This window comes from Amphiura filiformis, chromosome 7, assembly GCF_039555335.1.
Source record: "Amphiura filiformis chromosome 7, Afil_fr2py, whole genome shotgun sequence".
Taxonomy (NCBI): domain Eukaryota; kingdom Metazoa; phylum Echinodermata; class Ophiuroidea; order Amphilepidida; family Amphiuridae; genus Amphiura; species Amphiura filiformis.
This window is the reverse complement of record NC_092634.1, coordinates 23,123,182-23,142,044: the sequence shown is the minus strand read 5'-3', so window position 1 is coordinate 23,142,044 and position 18,863 is coordinate 23,123,182. Positions and strand designations below refer to the sequence as shown.

At 37.2% G+C, this 18,863-nt stretch overlaps 1 protein-coding gene across 1 annotated transcript in view; it reads right to left on the bottom strand.

The window, feature by feature from the left end:
* Positions 1-343: 343 nt before the first annotated feature.
* LOC140156896 (vigilin-like) overlaps positions 344-18,863 on the bottom strand; it is a 30,976-nt gene continuing 12,456 nt past the window's right edge. The window contains 14 exon segments of the mRNA XM_072179926.1: positions 344-5,048; positions 6,989-7,207; positions 8,339-8,560; positions 9,701-9,835; positions 10,469-10,573; positions 11,508-11,635; positions 12,659-12,833; positions 13,476-13,547; positions 13,549-13,635; positions 13,638-13,697; positions 14,440-14,661; positions 15,581-15,799; positions 17,534-17,643; positions 17,646-17,664. Coding sequence (XP_072036027.1) covers positions 4,818-5,048; positions 6,989-7,207; positions 8,339-8,560; positions 9,701-9,835; positions 10,469-10,573; positions 11,508-11,635; positions 12,659-12,833; positions 13,476-13,547; positions 13,549-13,635; positions 13,638-13,697; positions 14,440-14,661; positions 15,581-15,799; positions 17,534-17,643; positions 17,646-17,664 — 2,004 coding nt within the window. The 3' untranslated portion in view covers positions 344-4,817.

Below are 18,863 nucleotides of genomic sequence, written 5' to 3'. Positions count from 1 at the left end.
CGTAAGTATAAGCTTCTACCAGCAAAATCAATGATCGACCGTGCAAGTCTGCAAGGAGTAAATTATGAAAGGTCTCGTATTGGTCTGAACACGCAATTTCCTATAATTACAAGTGAAATTGGTCCGCTACACCAATATTAGGGATGAAATAAAAACTTGACCGGCGGTTGACTGCCGGTTCCCATTGTTTAGAAGAATAGAAACCGGATGGAACCGGTGGTCAAACGCCGGTAAAGTTTTTTATTTCATCCCTTGTCGCAATAGGAAATTGCATATCGATAATAGCAGCCCTTTTGAATATTGAGTCTGTATATCCCCGACTACCGCATAAACACAAAGCTGATTCTTATTTTCATTTATTTACTTTGCTTTTTTATTTATAGGCAGGTTTCTCCTTCAGTATAGTCATCATTGTTACCATTATTACATTCATTTTCAAGAGTGTACATGTTCCCCTGAAAACATTCAAAAATGTTTAGAAATAAAAAATAGAAATTAAAACATATCTTTGGAATACATCATAGGTATCAGGCCTATTTTTTCAAGGTATATTACTTTAACAGAAAGTTTTTCTTTTAAATTCTTTGTAAGTATAGATAAGAGTCCCCTTATAAGCCTACCCCAAAATAGTATCCCTTATATATCTATGTTCTTTCCAGAACTCAGCATATGCAAAAAAAGTTTTTGCTATTTTTAAGGTCTCAATGAACCTTCAGAAAGAATTATAATTACATAACATTTCTGCATTTTCTTACAAAGATAATATCTCTACATAAAATATAATATCACTACTTCATTATTACCCAAATATCAATGTTTTACCGAAAATTCACTTATTTCTCAATCTCTCCTAGTCTACAATGCATTGCATTCACGCATGCTCAATAATTTTTGTCTCGTTCTCAAAAAAAAAAAAGAAGCAATATTTTTATTTTGTTATATTAATAATATTACAATCTGCAAGGAATGTTGCTACACTAAAGCAGATATGTTACTTAAAAACAGAAGAAATAGTTTTCTATACTGTACTATTATTGCTATCTATCTATCTACAATGGTCAAAAAACTCAATATGGACTAGGTTCTCTAAAAGTATACGCTATGTTGAAACTGAAAATATTTTGATAGACTTAATAAAATAAACAAGCATTTCTATTCTAAAATTCCTAATATTATAATTATAGTATTTTATTCCAAGATAAAATTCATATTCAATTGATTTGGTGATATTCTCATAACACCCCAAATATTTTTTCTCCAAATTTTTATGCAAAATTCATACACAAAATACACCATGGAAGGGTTGATTTGTGCCAACCACCAATTAAATAAATGACCTCTAATAACCCCTACATGACCTCTGACCCCTATCTCATCAATGAGCCAGTGTCAATACCATGAAGTAGTTCATATCAAGCACCACCCTGAAATTGACACCATATTAAAGCTTAATTTATTTAAAAAATATTACATACAAAAAACGTTTTTTTTTTTGTACTTGCTGACTTCGTAAGTAAACATTACATAAGATACTTAAAAAATTATTGTAGTAAATAATATAGTCCCATGCCCATAACCCTGCTGACACCTAAAACACACATGAAACCAAAAATTACTTTCATTCATGAACTGAAAAATTCAACAAAACACTAAACATCCAGAATTGAACACCTGTTACACCCAAAATGTTTGCTCATTTTTTTCTTTCTGTGACCATTAATTTGTGGGTGTGTGTCTTACACAATTGTATTATTTGATAGTTACATACACAATAATTCACCTGTGATATTAAACAGTGTACAATGTACTTTTAATACACAAGACAGATAGTTTAGTGGTTAAATACTGAATATATATCCGTCATTTACCAAGAATGATTTTTTTGTCATTGCTAGCATAATCAGTGACACTTACAATGTATAATTAATAAGAGTTATCTTCACAAATTTACATCATAGAAAGTGCTCAACCAGACTGGACCGTCACCCTGTCTACGGGTCTATCCATCATGTCAGTCTAAACCAAATTAGCCTATTGTCAAGACTTCATAAAGAATTATACAGCTGTATAATCCCAGTCTTGATACTAGGCTAACTCTATGGAGGCTTACTTGATGGTAAAGCCCCTCTAATGGCAATAGGCTAAATTATACCTTACCATTTTTCTGAGGGGTAAGTTTACCCCTTCCCACCTGCTAGTTATACCCCCCACATCATAGTTTAGAAGTATATACTTCATGGTGATCACAAGTTTTTATTGATAGTAAGATTTAAAGTGTTTGTACTTGACAGGTACTGCAGTGGATATTATTTTTTTAACATAAAAAAAAAAAAAAAAGCATCATATAATAATATTTATAATAACAAGTTGGCCTCTGTAGTCAGAACAGAATAATAAATGAGATGGACAACTCTCTTCATCGATGACTACTTGGTTATTGCTTACACTTAATTCACATCATCATACACAACACGTTTCATATGAAAAGCCTCATAGCCCATGCCAAAGTTCAATCAATCAGCACAGCTGGTAGATGACTAATTTACTAGTATTGTTAAAATGGCACCAGTCCGACAAGAAAATTCTCACATTTATGGACTTGCAAAATGTGCTTAAATTTTGAACTTGGGAGGATATGAGTGCCTGAAGTGGTAAATACCTTCGTATAGGAAATCAAAATGTATCAACCCCTCAATCCATTTATATAAGGAAGAACTAACTTAGGAAATTTGCTCCTTGTGTGAACAACTAAGGCCAGAAAGTTGGTTATCTGATAACTGGTTATTTTGTAATAGGTAAATCTCGGGTATCACAGTTTACTTTCCTTAGTTTTTGATGACAGATTACGCCATTTAAGCAGTGAGCCTGGAAAATATATGTGCTGAAGATGATCTTCATATATTTTCCACGCTCACTGCACTTCATGTGGAACTTGTCCTAACCTAAAGTTTAGAATAAGGTTTTTGAATGAGCTTACAAAATTTCACCTTTGTAGAAGATTGATTCCTTTTAAATTCTATACCAAGGCATGAGGAAGAACTGGGCAAAATAATTTGCAGCATTTAATTCTAAAACACTTAAGCTACACTGCACACACAAAAAAAACGGTAGATGCCCTCGTAATTACAGTATTAAAATCTTTAAATGAAGAAAAAATGTACTAAAACAAAATAATAATAGCTGCAAATTCAGCGTAGAAACAGTACCATTTATAAGTGAATGACCTACATATGCAGTAGGCCTAATACTGAATACATTAGAAATGCTGGAGAAATTCAAACATGGGTGACAGACATCACATGATTTGCCTAACTGGCAGTGAGAGAATGTTTGAATCACTAGAAATGCCACAATCAACAAGATTGGGGGAAAATGCAATTGTGGTGTATGATAGCTAGTTGCTCACAAAAAGCCCCTATATAGCTAGGAAGCAGGACTGGTGGTCCTGTTCTTGTTTGCAGATACACTTATGGGCAACATCTGCAAAATTTTAGGCCGTTTTGTATCTGAACACAGCAAACTTGGTCATGTAAATCAAACTTTAACAGTTAGTTTCTTTACTTTCATCAAGAAATCTGAAGACAAAATCCATATTACAAACCATTTAGACAAGTGTTATAACAACATAATACATATGCTTGGTGAGTTTTTGTTATCCATCAATTATCATAACATCTTTGTGGGGATTTTATTATACAATGATTTAACAATGCATATACGCACATATATAGCATGGCAACGAGACGACCGTTACCATGGTTACAGTTGACAAGATGACAGATACGATCAACACTAGTTTATGTGATATTCAAAACAGGCCCCTATTAGTTCAATGTATAAAACATGCATGGGGAAAAAAATCATTTTTCGTACACCTAAAACAGGAAATTAAGAAACCACAGCTGCCTAGGTATTACATACTGCGATAGATACAATGGCACAGAGAGAATTAAGTTATATTTATATTGTAAGTATCAAAAATTGTGTCAAGTGTTCTATGTACAAGTTATATTGCATTGGTATTTTAAAGTATTTTTTATAATTTTTTTTCAAACAATTGTCACTATTTCTTTTTAAATAATTGCTCTTGAAACATATTACCCATGTTGAATGGAAATCAAAATTTAACAACTGAAGAAAGGAAATAATGTAAGAAATATATTCTATAACCCCAAAACCAAGAAACTTAAAAGAAAGATCAAAAAAATAATTGTAAGACATGCTTCAAATGAAAAGATATGGGTAGAGATTAAATAAACAAATAAATGTAATAAAACAAAATAATAATTAATTGACTTTATTGATAAGTCTACAAGGGCAAATTCTGCTCTTGGATCCAATAAGTTTATTTTTAAGGCAGTAAATAATTTTCAATACATTCATCATGATACTAAATTCAAAGTTGCTTGTCCATGTAAGTTATACATGTCAAATACTCAACATTTGTCACATTTTCTTGGTCAAATTCAACATTTTAAAATTATTTCAAAATTCGCATAATTGGGTTTGAGCTGTTCAAATATATTGAGTAGCTATACAGAGGTCACAACATTTTTTTGGACATATCAGTTGACTTTTTCTTCTTTTTTTATAGCAATACTACTAGTTTAGATAAGAACATGTGCTACTCGAGTTAGCACCAAAATTATCTATGCGTATTTTCAAAGTAAGCCAAACTGCGCCCTCTATAATTTACATGTTCTCCTGTATTTCGTTATTTTACAACTATCTCCATGCAATTTGGATCATCACAGTGCTTATGTCAGCCTTAAGAGATGAGTTTCACCATTAAAGCGCTTTTTGTTAGTGTTAAGTTACTAACGCTTTGAGGGTGGTCCCCATGTTGGCATCCGCTGCGGAGCCGCCGGTTGACTAGTCGCGCTGCCGATGCTTGGGAAGTCCGTTGTGTTGCTTGTGTCGGGTGCCTTGCTCCATGGAGCCTCGCGTACAACAAATCCAGGTACATTTTTCGTGCGCTCTGGTTCAAATCCCCGACTTGGCGGTTTGGTGTACTGCTCCATATCAGCCATTTCTGTGACGTCTTGAAGCTGCAAGGTGCAATGAACACAATCAATCATCAGTCTCAGGTTTGCATTTACAATTCAATTAACAAACACAAAATTTTTAAAATCTTTTTTAAATGAATGTTTTGTTTGACTCCTACGTAACAAAGCAGCAAATTGGTGTTAACTGCTAAGCTTTGAAAAGAGTCGAAGTTGATTTAGCATCGTATGCGACCACAAGGAACATGGAGATGTCACCTACTGGCTATTAATTGATGCTGTGATATCAATGATATTTATATTGATTTTACTGCTTTAAAAGCAGAAGGGTACCCAAATAGCAATATTAATCTTAATGGCTCCCTTTAATGAACAAACTGGGACAGCCAGAGGTCTTAAGCCTCCAGCATACTTTCCTGCCGCTTGCCGCTGCGGCAAGGCGTTTCAACCAATGACAAGCCTTGATTGTGTCCGTTTGTCTGCAATACGCGTGCGCCACGCCGCTGAAGCGGCAGGGTAGTATGAAACCAGCAAATTCAAGACTAGTTTGCGTCTGACATCAGGGCAAAGGCACAACGTGATTGGTTACCGGACCTGCGAAGAACGGCATTTTTGGTCTGGTGACATTCTCTTTTTGAAACCGACTGTGATAGACATCTGGTAAGACTCTCTATACACGGGACCGCCGGCTTACAGAGCAAATATCTTGCACTTCCCACTATGCATTTCCTGCCTATACTGATTTACTATTCAGTGGAACATGGGTCGATACTGACAAAAAATACCTCAATTAACAGAGCTCATCCAACGCTATAACAGACCCATGTTGCACTGAATAGCAAATTAGTACAGGGATGAAATGCATTGTGGGAAGGGGATGATATCTTCTCTGGACGGCTTTATGTCCCCTCCAAAGGACAGAGTTCTCTCATGGTTCTTTTTCCCAATTTGAAATTAACCATGGACACAGGAAGTCTGAATTTAATCTTCTCTACAGATGCTGCGAATGAAATTCAGAAACCACCTGCTGGGAATACGGGACATTGTGCACCAGAAACAAAAATCATCAATTGAATAGAATACTGCTCTTTTCAAAGACACTAATCTTACAGGTGCGAGTGATCAGCATGATATGGACATTGTATAGAATTACAATCCAGGTCTTTATCCCTGTTCTTTGATAATCTATGTGCAATGCAGTTTAACGGTGTATTGTCTAGCAACAACAATGAACCAGAATTCTAAAATTTCAGTATTTTGTTTGACTCCTACGTAACAAAGCAGCAAATTGGTGTTAACTGCTAAGCTTTGAAAAGAGTCAAAGTTGATTTAGCATCGTATGCGACCACAAGGAACATGGAGATGTCACCTACTGGCTATTAATTGATGCTGTGATAAATCTATTTGTATCAAAACAGAAAAATTTCCACGTTTAGAACCTGAATTATTCACAGGTGTTTACCTTATTATGACCTTTAGTAAACAAGCAAATATTGATGTGGGTGTCACACTGTCAGACCCAATTGACTCTGCCATGTTTGTGTGTCGCTCATGGAGGGCAAAATAGTGTACCTCCATATGGCAGCAGTGTTGAGCAAGTATCACTCAAATGCATTTAGCATGCATTTGCGGTCTATTGCAGCAGTTTGAAACCAGGGATGATCCTCGGTTGTAGGAATGTCCACGGTGTAAGGTGAACAATATTGTGTGTCTGCGTTTGGCGGTAAACAAGTAAGTATGCACCCCCACACACCCCTGCCGGTAAGCGCCTCCAAACGAGGACTGAAATTGTGTTAACTATTTTTTTGTATATTTGAAGGGTACAGGCTCACCCCCATACATCCATACACTCTCAACTTAGGAACAGTGGACGTCCACGGTTGGAAGTGTGTCCTTGGTTGAAGGTGTGTAAACTTAAGATTGGGCTTGTTTGAAGGTGCTTACAGGCTCACCCCCATACATCCATACACTCTCAGTCAACTTACATATTCCTCTTCCAGATTGAGCAACTCATCCTTGCAGTCTTCACAGTTGTCCTCATCTCCTGTGATCACCACAAGGTCTGGGTTCTCGTCATTGGGACGGGGGAATCGCACATCAACCTTGTACTTCTCCATGATCCTGCGGATGGCGGCACCGCGGGAGCCAATCATGCGGTTGTGGACGCGATGATCAATCTCAACATCAATGGAAATCTGGTCCTCCTGCATAGTATAAACAAAATATTAATAAGTAACTTGCAACTGGAATGTCACAATGAACTAAAATGATAACATATCTAATGACTTAGTTCATCACATAACCCCAATCCACAGGGTTGCCTCAAAAGACGATGTTATCTTGTGGAGAGTGAGATTATGTATTATCATAGCTCAAATTTGGCTTCCAGTTAAGGCAGTGGACAATAAATTGTTGGAATGTCCTGCTTTAAAGTACTTCATAATGACATTCCATTATAATAATAGTTTTGTGCGAACTCTACGTAACAAAGCAGCTAATTGGTGTAAACTACCAAGCTTTGAAAAAGTCCAAATTTGATTTAGCATCGTCTGCGACCACTAGGCACAAATAGAAGAGTCCTACTGGCTATTAATAGATGCTTCCAATAACAAATTCTGGCTGTAATTGTAGAATAAAGTATGCACCCTAACCTTAACCCTAAAACTCTAACCCTGGTTTGGGAGGAATAGATTCTGCAATAGAGGCCGTCAGCCTGCTTACGCGAGATCCGCCATATTTTGGGTACTGCCGTTCTGCATGTCATGCGTTAAGGTTCGTTCATACTACGCCGCAATTGCGTTGCGATGCATTGCGATGCGATGCCGCATCGCATTGTACTGAAAATACTGCATTGCGATATCGCAATAAAGTTGTTAATGCGACGAGTTGCGGCAAAAGTAATCGATATATCGGCATCGCAAAGCAACGCATCGCAAATGCGGTGGTAGTATGAACGAACCCTTAGACATTACACCCCCGATTATGCGGAAGTCGCAGCGCGTGACGCACCTCTTCAGTCAAGCGTCAACGCGGTGATCTTAGCAATAAGGCACTCCGTACCCACAAGATGACTACCTCTATTATCATGATGACCAATTCTGTCATGGCAGGAAACCTTCATGTCAATGCATGTGACAAGATCAAGCTATATTTGCGATATTACAGTTGAAACATATATAGGGAGTGCGATTTACATATGGAGCTACCCGACTGGGTGACTCCATTTGAAATCTCCACTCCCTGTGTGAGAGATTTAAGTCATGTCTTCCATAGGGGGTGTATGAATTTAACTGGGATAGCCTATTTTCAAGCAGATAATTAAGTGTAACACTAACCAATTCCTGCACAATACTCAGAATAGCCTCCTTAGCAGACTCGGCATTCTTTTCATACCCGGTGATGGTGATGACGTCCTGAGAGGCCGATCTCTGTGAAGGGAATTGGATGTTGACATCGTGCTCTGTGCGGATACGGGTGATTATGGCACCCTTGCGGCCGATGATCTTTGGGTGGTACTTCGGGTCAACAGTGATTTCCAACGAGAAGCTGCGAAGACGCTGTAGAAATCAGAATACAATTCAGAATGAAACATTAGAAGACAAGTTTGACTGAAGTTCCCATCAAACGACACATGATCGGCTAGCTCAACTTGTATGTTGGGAGGTATAGTTGGATTGAAAAGGATATAATTCAAGCCCAATTACTGGACCCCCTTGGGCCAGCCACATTCACTCCCAGCTGGCCAGACACACCCCAATGATAAACCACAGTGGATAAACTTAAGCAGTATTCAGACTTTTTATTATGCATTACAATATTGTATGCAACATATCTCGTTGTTTAATCTATTGCCATTCTATTTCCAGTAATGTTTAAGTTCTAACGAATGTTTGATGACGTAAATCGATAATATATTTCTACTAGATATTACATGTAACATATTATCGATTTTTCATCAAACATTCGTTAGAACTTAAACATTACTGGAAATAGAATGGCAATAGATAAGATAACGTAGATATGTTGCATACAATATTGTACGTACAATACTCGGAGTCTGTGGAGCGCTTAACTGATAGGAAGAGTTATGTAATAATGTTACAGAACCTGTTGGCACACCTTTCACACCCTGTTGACAGCTTTATCAATAAGGGATAATTGGAGTGATTGGTGGTTTTAGATTTATTCCTTTTTCGAGCGGACACTGGACTATATGTGAATTTTAGATGTGTGAAAAGAATTCTAGGGGACAAAAAATATCTTGCCGTGTTTCAATTTCAGTCCCTTGGAACTAAACTACAGGTATTTATATATGCTTTCCTGTCGTACAGGATGGGCAGGACATAGTGCTGTGGCAATTTATCTACAGACCTTAGAGCTGTCAATTGCAGTACAGTAGAATAACTGTTCTCAAACACGGAACATCCTCTCATAACGAATAGTTTTAAAACTCAATGAACTTTATCACATGTTACAAGCTTCCTATCACTAGGTTCCACAACATGCTCATCTATCAGGGCACAGTTCTTTAACCCCAATAACATTTGTACGTTCATTAAATAACCTTTGAAAATTTGAGTACAAAAACTCATTCTCTGCAACTTGAGGTAAAATTATGCACTATGATTGTTTATTAGAGGTTATTGACCTTTGCCACTGGCATGAGGCTATTGTGGTCCATAGTGTATGAAACCTACCCTATCTTCCTGCTCCTTGTCCAGCTCACCCACACGTTCCATCAAGGCCTTGACTCCACCCTTGACATTATCAGCTGGTCCAGTCACCCTCACTACATTAGACTGCTGGTTGGCTGGGGGTATGGCGATGTTCACCTGTAAAATAATCAATCAATCCATCCATTAGACAATTGATTAATCAGTCAGCAATTAATTATTTGAGCAATCAATCATCCAACTGATTGGTCAGTCAATTATTAAATCAATTTAGGTAAATACTGTTGATCAAATTACACACAGTGATACTATTCTTACAATTCAGACATGAAACTAATCATAACACAAAACGCTGCATAAAAAGGCAACATATTAATAAATTTCTGTGATTTTTGAGGCAGAAATGCCTAAAAATACTAATGAAAGAGAAAATGAAATCAGATTACACTTTTTAACAAATCATGGTGGTACTAAATCAGGGTTTTCTTTAAGCATTTTGCTGAAGGGGTATTTTCGAATTGTTTGGACCCTTTCAATTGTGACTTTTTCCGTTGAAAGGGTCCAAAACATTGCCCAAGGGATATCTTCCTTTATTTTGGAATAATATTGGGTGTTTCTATATTCAAATCTTGTAACATTTGAACGCGTACGTTTTCAAGATTTTGTACGCGTTGGACTTTGAACTACGGATTTGAAGGGGTCTGCAAAGTTTGTGAATGCGTAAATATGCGTGTTTTGTGCGTTAAAGTAAACCCTGGTACTAATTACTATTGGCATTGTTATTTTCCTTACATCATGATCTTCCATCAAGCGTCGCACACCTGCACCCTTCTGGCCAATGATGAAACGATGGTAGTCAAATGGTACATCTACCTCTTCTGTAACTGGAACCAAAGCCTATGAATGGACAAGAGAAGGATATATTTTAAATTGAGATTGAATACCAACTTCTGATTCCACAGATGATATGGCATGGGAGACAAGCATATGGTTAGATAAATGTCACAAGATCGGATTTTTGTCAAATCGCGCCTTAATTAGAACAACTTTTCGAAATTAAGCATATTGATTTTTGAAACAATGATTTGTTACAACAATGATTAAAATATTACTTTCAAAAACACACACAGATCATTTCTTGTGAGGCACATCCACTTCCAAGTGGCCTTAGTAATGTTCTAACATTTCTGCTGCCACAATCACCATGGATATACCAAACTAATACCGTAGTGTAAAATCATTAGTGAATTGTTACATCTTACTGAATCAAAACATTGTAGGCTTGTAGCACCTTTATAGTCCACACAAGACACAGTGAAAGCCTTGTATAGGTGGAGAGGTTCTCATTTACTCTTCCTCTGTTTGTCTAACACACTTGATATGCACAATGTTATCAAGCATGCCTTTGTTAAGAGGGTAACAATTGTTTTATTCTGAGTTTAAGATCTTACTAGGGCTTCAACGATTTCCAAAATGCACTTTTTGACACCTATGCAATTCTATTATGTAACTGAGTAACAGCGCCATTACATGATGGCCGAGCGCTTGCACCAGCATCGACTATATATGGAAGCTTGTCTAAGGAATAGGCTACCAGAGTGTCACCCTAAACATTTTACAATTCCAGAATGTTTTTCATGGCCTCTCATTTCCGGAAAAGTTGCATCCAGAGCTCCATTGATGCCGACTAATTCACTCTTGGAGCCATGTGCAAAGCTAACGATGACAGCGCCATCTTTATTTTCAGGCATGCCTTTATCCATTGTTGCAAATATGACAATGAACCTATCCAAAATGTGATGGTTCCACCTAGAGTGTTACTGAACCTTACCAACAGGTCCGCTTTAGCATTCTCACAGTTCTCTTTCTTGCCGGTGATGATGATGATATCTTGCTTCTTGGGTTTGTCATCTTCACTGGTTTCTCCGTTTGTATCACCATTCACAACCACTCCATTATCTGCACAAAAAAACAATGTCCACAGGCTTGACATTAGTATTGCACCTTGTATGCAAAATGTAACATAATCTGATCCACCCTGGCCAATGTGGGCAGTTTTGAATTACAAGCAGGCTTGTTCATGGACAAAAAACAATAATTTGTAATTTTGTATGGTACAGTCATAAGGTACTAACACACACTTGTGTTGAGTCGGAAATTATCAACTATATAATGAATTACAACTTATCAAGCAAAATAATAAGAGCATTGTCTTTCTTTTGACTTGAAAAACAAGTCTTAAAAGTTATGTGACAAATGAATAGATAAATTTTGTTATGAAAAAAAAAAGATCATTTGTATTTTCATGTGCGATGATGCACATTTCAGTATGTAGGCACTAATTAGTCCGCATATCCAATCATTGTACATGCAGGTGGAATCAGGCCATTTCCTATCCCTCTTGAGCATAACACACAAACCATGGGTATATCAGCAAATATGCAATAACAAGAGGTTCGGGCCAATAAGGCAATAGGACAAAATTAGTTTGATCTTTCGATTGACCATCGATGCTTGGTAGATCCTTATTATTTATAAAATCAATTCATTGACAATATTGTTAATTGTGATTACATAATGATAAGAATCTTTTCATAATGACATGTAAACCCAGGGCCGTACTAACGCCGTTAATTTCCTATTCAGCGAGGATAACAATTTTGACATCATTGTCTGTTTAAAAACAGAGAGATAGACAAAAGACCTGTCCAAACTGTTCCAGTTGTCCAAACACTCAAATATCAGAAGGATGGTCCACAATAGAGAGATTCACGCAACATGAATAGGGATTAAAATGCTGTGAAGTGGTAACCATGTGCTTCTATTTTCAAGATTTTGAATGCAAATAGTTCAGACCCAGAACCCGATCATGTCAGTAAATGAATGGATATTTTGTTCTGGGACTGATTATTCGGACCTAGCAAAAATGTAAACCTAGCAAAAAGACCTGCAAAATTAGCAAGTGTTTGCATATCAACTTACCTTGAGGTGGTGGAGATGAAGGTGGATTAGGAGAAGGTGGATTGGGATTTCGGTCAGGAAACTTGATGCCAACATCATATTTGGCAGTGATGCCTTGCACCTTGAGTCCTTTGGCGCCAATAACTGTACGATGATGCTTCTGAGCTATGATGCATTCGATTGTCACTTGGGATTCCTAGTAAAAGAGGAAAAAAATGCATTTTATCAACTCACTTGGTGGATCTGTGTCTTTGAAAAGAGAATATTCACAAATATTTGAAGAGTTCTTTCAAACAAATCCATCTCTTAGTGTTACTGTCATAGTCTTGCTGTCAATAATTTCGTTTTCTTACACTTCATAATTCCCAAAGAAATTTACAGTCATACTGTATGATACAGAAGCTTAATATGCTTAGTCTGAATTTTTGTTTTCCAAAAGAAACAATAAACATACTTGGAACCTGATCAAGTTCATTTTGTTTTTAAAAACACTAAAGAAAACGGTAAATTCAGTTTAAACATCAAAACTGTACTTCTCATCAATTGGTTGCCTTGAGTCAGTCACTAATGATAGGTACCTATACACTCACTTTGCCATTCACAACCTCCACACACAAGTCAACAATGCTGATAAAAAAAAAAATGTAGCACCTTTATAGTCCACACAAGACACTGTGAAAGCCTTGTATAGGTGGAGAGGTTCTCAAACTTGCTCTACCTCTGTTTGTCTAACACACTTGATATGCACAATGTTATCAAGCATGCCTTTGTTAAGAGGCTAAAAATTGTTTTATTCAAGTTAAAATTTGTTAAGATTTGAACAGGGGTGTGCTCTTACCAGGTCTTCAACGATTTCCAGGATGCGCTTCTTGGCACCTTCTACGCAATCCTTCGCTCCTTTGATGGCGACTTCGTTCACTCTTGGAACCATTACGTGGGAAGCTCACAGTCACACCGCCATATTCTTCGGCGATCTCTCTCAGCACCTGTCCACGACGCGTGCGACAAAGTGACGATGGAATTTGGGGTTGACGCTGATCTCATCTTCACTGATATTTTCCTGCAAAAAATTCAAATTTCCCATATGATTTATTGTCGTTTCAAAATACCCATGAACAATATTTAGTATCAATACATATCACTAATTTAAGCTATTTAATATGATCCCTTGTTCAACTAGTCTCTAAATCAAGTAGATTTTGTGGTCTTTCATTATTTTTGCAATATACATTTTCCTTTCTCTTGTGTTTTTTGCTCTCCATTTGTTTAATGTTGTGTTTCTTCCTGTTGGTCAGCTGTGTCGACTTGAGACTTGTTTGTAAGGCACTTTATAAATCTATATTGTTACTATTAATATACTACATAGAATAAATAGATACATTTCTTTGTCATTACTTTTATGTACCTAACAGGAGGCGACCAAATACAGGGCGCAACTGTCATACCCAAACCACTATAACATGAGCTGTAATGACAACATCAGCCTGTCTGCATCCAGTGTGAGATGCTAAACAACAGAGAGTCTGATGCTATCTTTGGTTTAAAAATATTCCTCCCGTAATAAACACACTTGACATACAATGGTGAACAAGCATGAGAGAGATGAGAGGTTGACAAAATGAATTTTGCATGTAAATACACACCTCAATCAACTGACAGTTCAGTTCTTCTGCAACATAAATGTGTTTAACTCTACTCTACCTAGGCATCTATCCTACCCTCTATCTCCTCGTTTCTGAAGAGTAAATATTTATCTCCCCCTCCCCCCACAATAATTTTCACAAAGTAGAATCCAAACTTACCAGGTCCTTAATAAGGGTTTCAAGTTTCTGCTTTGCCTGGGCCACACTCTGTTTAGTGCCTACTATGGTGATGAGGGTCTGATCTTCATCCTTCATGGTTGGGAAGACTACCCTAGCACCGGTCTCCTGGCGGACATTGCGGATGTTGGCACCACCGCGCCCAATCAAGAACTTATGGTAGTCAGGTTTAGCATGGACTTCAGCAGTAAAGCTGGATTGTTCCTGGAAAATACACAATAATTTGTATGGTACTGTCATTTACTAACACATTTTTTAGTTCAGTCTCAAATCTATTGATCAACCCTTTATCAAATCGCAACAACTTAACCAACAATTCAACATAGGAATGCAGTACACAGAATATTCAAGGTCTTCATTTGACTAAAATATGAGATTATGTGCAATGAACATAAAATGGATGTGTCCGCATTGTAAATATCTTCATATGTGATTGCTGAGCATATTTGTACATTATGCATTTATGTAGGCCCTATTAGTCTGCATATATATCCAATCATTGTATATGCAGGTGACTTTCATCAGCAGATGTTATTGCAGTTTAATCTAAAGGGCTCAAATGTGACGCTTGCTCATTTTACAATTGAGATGTAAGCACCAAGTGTAAGTTGTAACAATGTTTGGGTATGGGCGGAACAGCCACCCCTCAACCCGAGTCGGAGCAACAAGAGTTTAATGTCACATAGTTTGGATCGAGTCATCAAGAAACTTCCTTGCCCGGCTGACCTTCAACATTGACACAGATGGAAGACCCAAGTTGGGTCGCAAAATTATGTAAGTGATTCCATCTAACAAAAAAGGTTTCTGGTTGACTAGATAAATTTATTCACAATCTGAATATTTTCCCAGATGAATGAGGCAGGTCAAATATTTTGCTAGTTAGTTAAATATTATTTTAATAGCTAACATGCTATCTTTTTTCATTGAAATTGGTGTAAGTAAAATGCAAAACAAAATATTTTCCATCTATTATTTGGTCATTTAGGTTAAGTTGTTTTTGTATGGATACTTGGGATGAATAAATAGTCTTCCGTACTGCTTTAGCTTTCTGAAACAAGATTCCATTCCTGAAATATGGAATTTCCACAAAAACCCTCCTCTATCAAATTAGAATCTATCTTACCTTTTCACTAGCCAGCTCCAAGAGTTGTTTCTTTGCCTTATCAACTTCATCCTTGGGTCCTCTGATGGTGACCTTGTCGCTGCCAGAACCTTCATTGGGGAAGTGAATGTGAACGCCGCCACATTCCTCCATGATGGCACGGACAAGACGTCCTTTGGCACCAATCAGCCCTTGGTGGTGTTTGGCTAGGATGGTGACTTCTACTTCAGTGATGTTAGCCTAGTAGTAAGTGGAAAACATAACAAGCAGGTGAACAACTTGCTACTTCAAAAACAAGGTGTGAACAGTCACATCAAAATCAATAATGCACTTGTTCAACAAAATTAAAAATTGATTTTAAAACCAAACAGCTATATGAATGCTTTTCCTTTTCTTTTATGAAGAAAAATATTACTTTTATTTTCTAAACTACTTAAATTACTATTTCTCTATTTCTTTACTAACAACCAACTTTGTCAACGTGTATTGGGTCACATGCCCAATACAGTTAAGCTGTATATGTAAGTACTGCGAAAGATTGCATATCCAATCATTGTATATGCAGGTGAAATCAGTCTCTTTAATCTCCCTCCTGCGTATAACACACAAGCCATGGGTATATCAGCAAGTATGCAATTTCAAGAGGTTCCCTATATATATATATATATATATATATATATATATATATTATTAATAGTGTGTCTTTGAATTCCCAGCCAAAAAGGGCACAATTCTCCTACGGGTCACTCCATATGAAATCAAGGAGGCGCTCCACCTGACCCCCTCAGATTTGCTTTATATTTCAGTCATATGTTGTTCTTTTTAAAGTAACGGCGACCTGCGAAATCTACGCCTCTTAGCTCTTAACGACGATCTTCTGTAGCACGTTTAAAGTTGGAGTAGGGGAGTCTAAATTTGGACCCAAAAGTTGCCCTTTAAATAAATTTCATCTTTGGGGAGTCTGTGCCTTCTTTATAAAAAGAAAGGGAGGTCTGAAACTTTGCATACACACTAACTGCATGCCCAATTTGTCAAAAAATAAAAAATCAAAAAAATCTGTAATTGCGCGTTGTATCACGGGGTCATTAAATATGCAAGAAAAAATGTAATGTTTTGTAAACTGGCAAGTTTAGCCCCCCTAAATTCACATTTTTTGTCAGATTAATTATTTTTTGTTGTCACCGATGCTATATATAGGATAAATACAATACATACTTAAAAAATTGGGGTCAAAACTGATTTACATTTCGAACAGCGCCCTCACGAAGATGAAATTTACTGCAAATTCAACATTTTCAGGGGGCCCAAAGTCGATGTGGTCCACCTTCAAAATTTATAAAACATCACTTTTATATAACTGCTAATCTTAAATTACAACTTTGCTAAGTCCCAGTAATTGTATAGGTTGACTTCATATACAATTACAAGCCCAAAGTTGACCATTTTCTTATGATTGCATGCAGTGCAAATGTGCCGAATTCGGAAGGCTTGAAAGTCAAATTGGCCCCAATATTGAAAATAAAATGGAAATAAAAGTAAATAGGGCCAATAACTATGCATCTAGTCATTTATTTTCAATATTGTGGCCATTTTGACTTTTAAACCTTCCCCTACTCCAACTTTAAATGGCTGCCACAGAAAATCCGTAAGAGCTACAGACCTCAAATTTGCAGGTTTTTAATATTTTTACAGGTACAACATATGACTAAAATATAAAGCAAATCTGAGGGGGTCAGGTGGGCGCCTCCTGATTTCATATGGAATGACCCCTACGTAATCGTAATTGTACAATATTGCTCAATTCCATGGACTACCTACAATTTCAAAACTCAGATATTTAAAGACCCATCCAGTTGACCAGGCAAACTTACAAGGGCAACCCAATTAAGTAGGCTTAAAATATAATCAAACTTTACACAGCTCCCTACATGTGTTTTATAGGATATTTGGAGCGCCTTTAACAATATTACTAACCAGTTCATTTTGGATAGCCAGAATCTTCTGTCTTGCTTGTTCAGCTTTGTCCTTCTCACCAGTGATCACTATGACATCACTTGTGCTGTTCTCGGTTGGGATTTCAATTCAGTGTCGGTCTCTTCTTTGATCTGTAAGCAATATGCAAAACATAAGAAAGATAATCAACAACAAAGTATACACAACAAACTGTCACACACAAAAATGGTTTCAAATTTAGAACAAGAGCACCAATGGCGCTGTGGCTCTGTGCTTTTTTGAATGTGAAAGTAATTGCAGTCGAATGTGCAACAGGTGAAATCATATACATTGTATGTGCCAGATCACACGCAATCATACATCTTGCTGGTTGGTAGCTATATCTTATTTGCAGAGCATAATACATCCATCAATAAGTTTCATATCCACATGAGGTTTTAGTAATTTGACCACAGATGACCCCTGAGTGACCTTGGATGACCCCAAAATGACATTCCAAAAATTTGGCTTGAAATGTTGACTGTACCCACCAAGTTTCATGCCTATGCGAGTTTTTAGTAACTTAACCTCAGATGACCCTGGGTGACCTCAGATGACCCCAAAATAACCGTCTGAAAATTTGACTCTAAATGTTAAGTGTACCCACCAAGTTTCATGCCCATACAAGTTTTTAGTAATTTGACCTCAGGTGACCCCTTGGTGACCTTGGATGACCCCAAATGACCGTCCGATAATTTGACTCTAAATGTTGACTGTACCCACCAAGTTTCATGCCCATACGACAGTTTTAGTAATTTGACCTCAGATGACCCCTTGGTGACCTTGGATGACCCCGAAATTACCTTCCTAAACTTTGACTCATAATGTTAAGTGTATCCATCAAGTTTCATGCTCATACGACAGTTTTAGTAATTTGACCTCGGATGACCCCTAAGTGACCTCGGATGACCCCAAAATGACCGTCAGAAAATTTGACTCTAAATGTTAACTGTACCCACCAAGTTTCATGCCCATACGACAGTTTTAGTAATTTGACCTTAGATGACCCCTGGATGACCTTGAGTGACCTTCACCCACTAACCAATACAAACTTGTTCTGTCTGGGGTCAAGATGCACCCGCCCACCAAGTTTGAAGAATGTGCGACCCCTAGTCTCCGAGAAAAAAGGTTTTTGCATATTATGCATAAATTATGCAAATTAGGTAGGTAATTACCATATTTTGCGCTGAAAATCGAATCAGGTCGAGATCCTCTGGTCATGCTACCCCCACCACGCTTCATCATCATAGGGCTTAGCATTCTTACGGATCCCCAGAAACAGCTTCACAAGGCGGATTTCTTCAGATTTCCA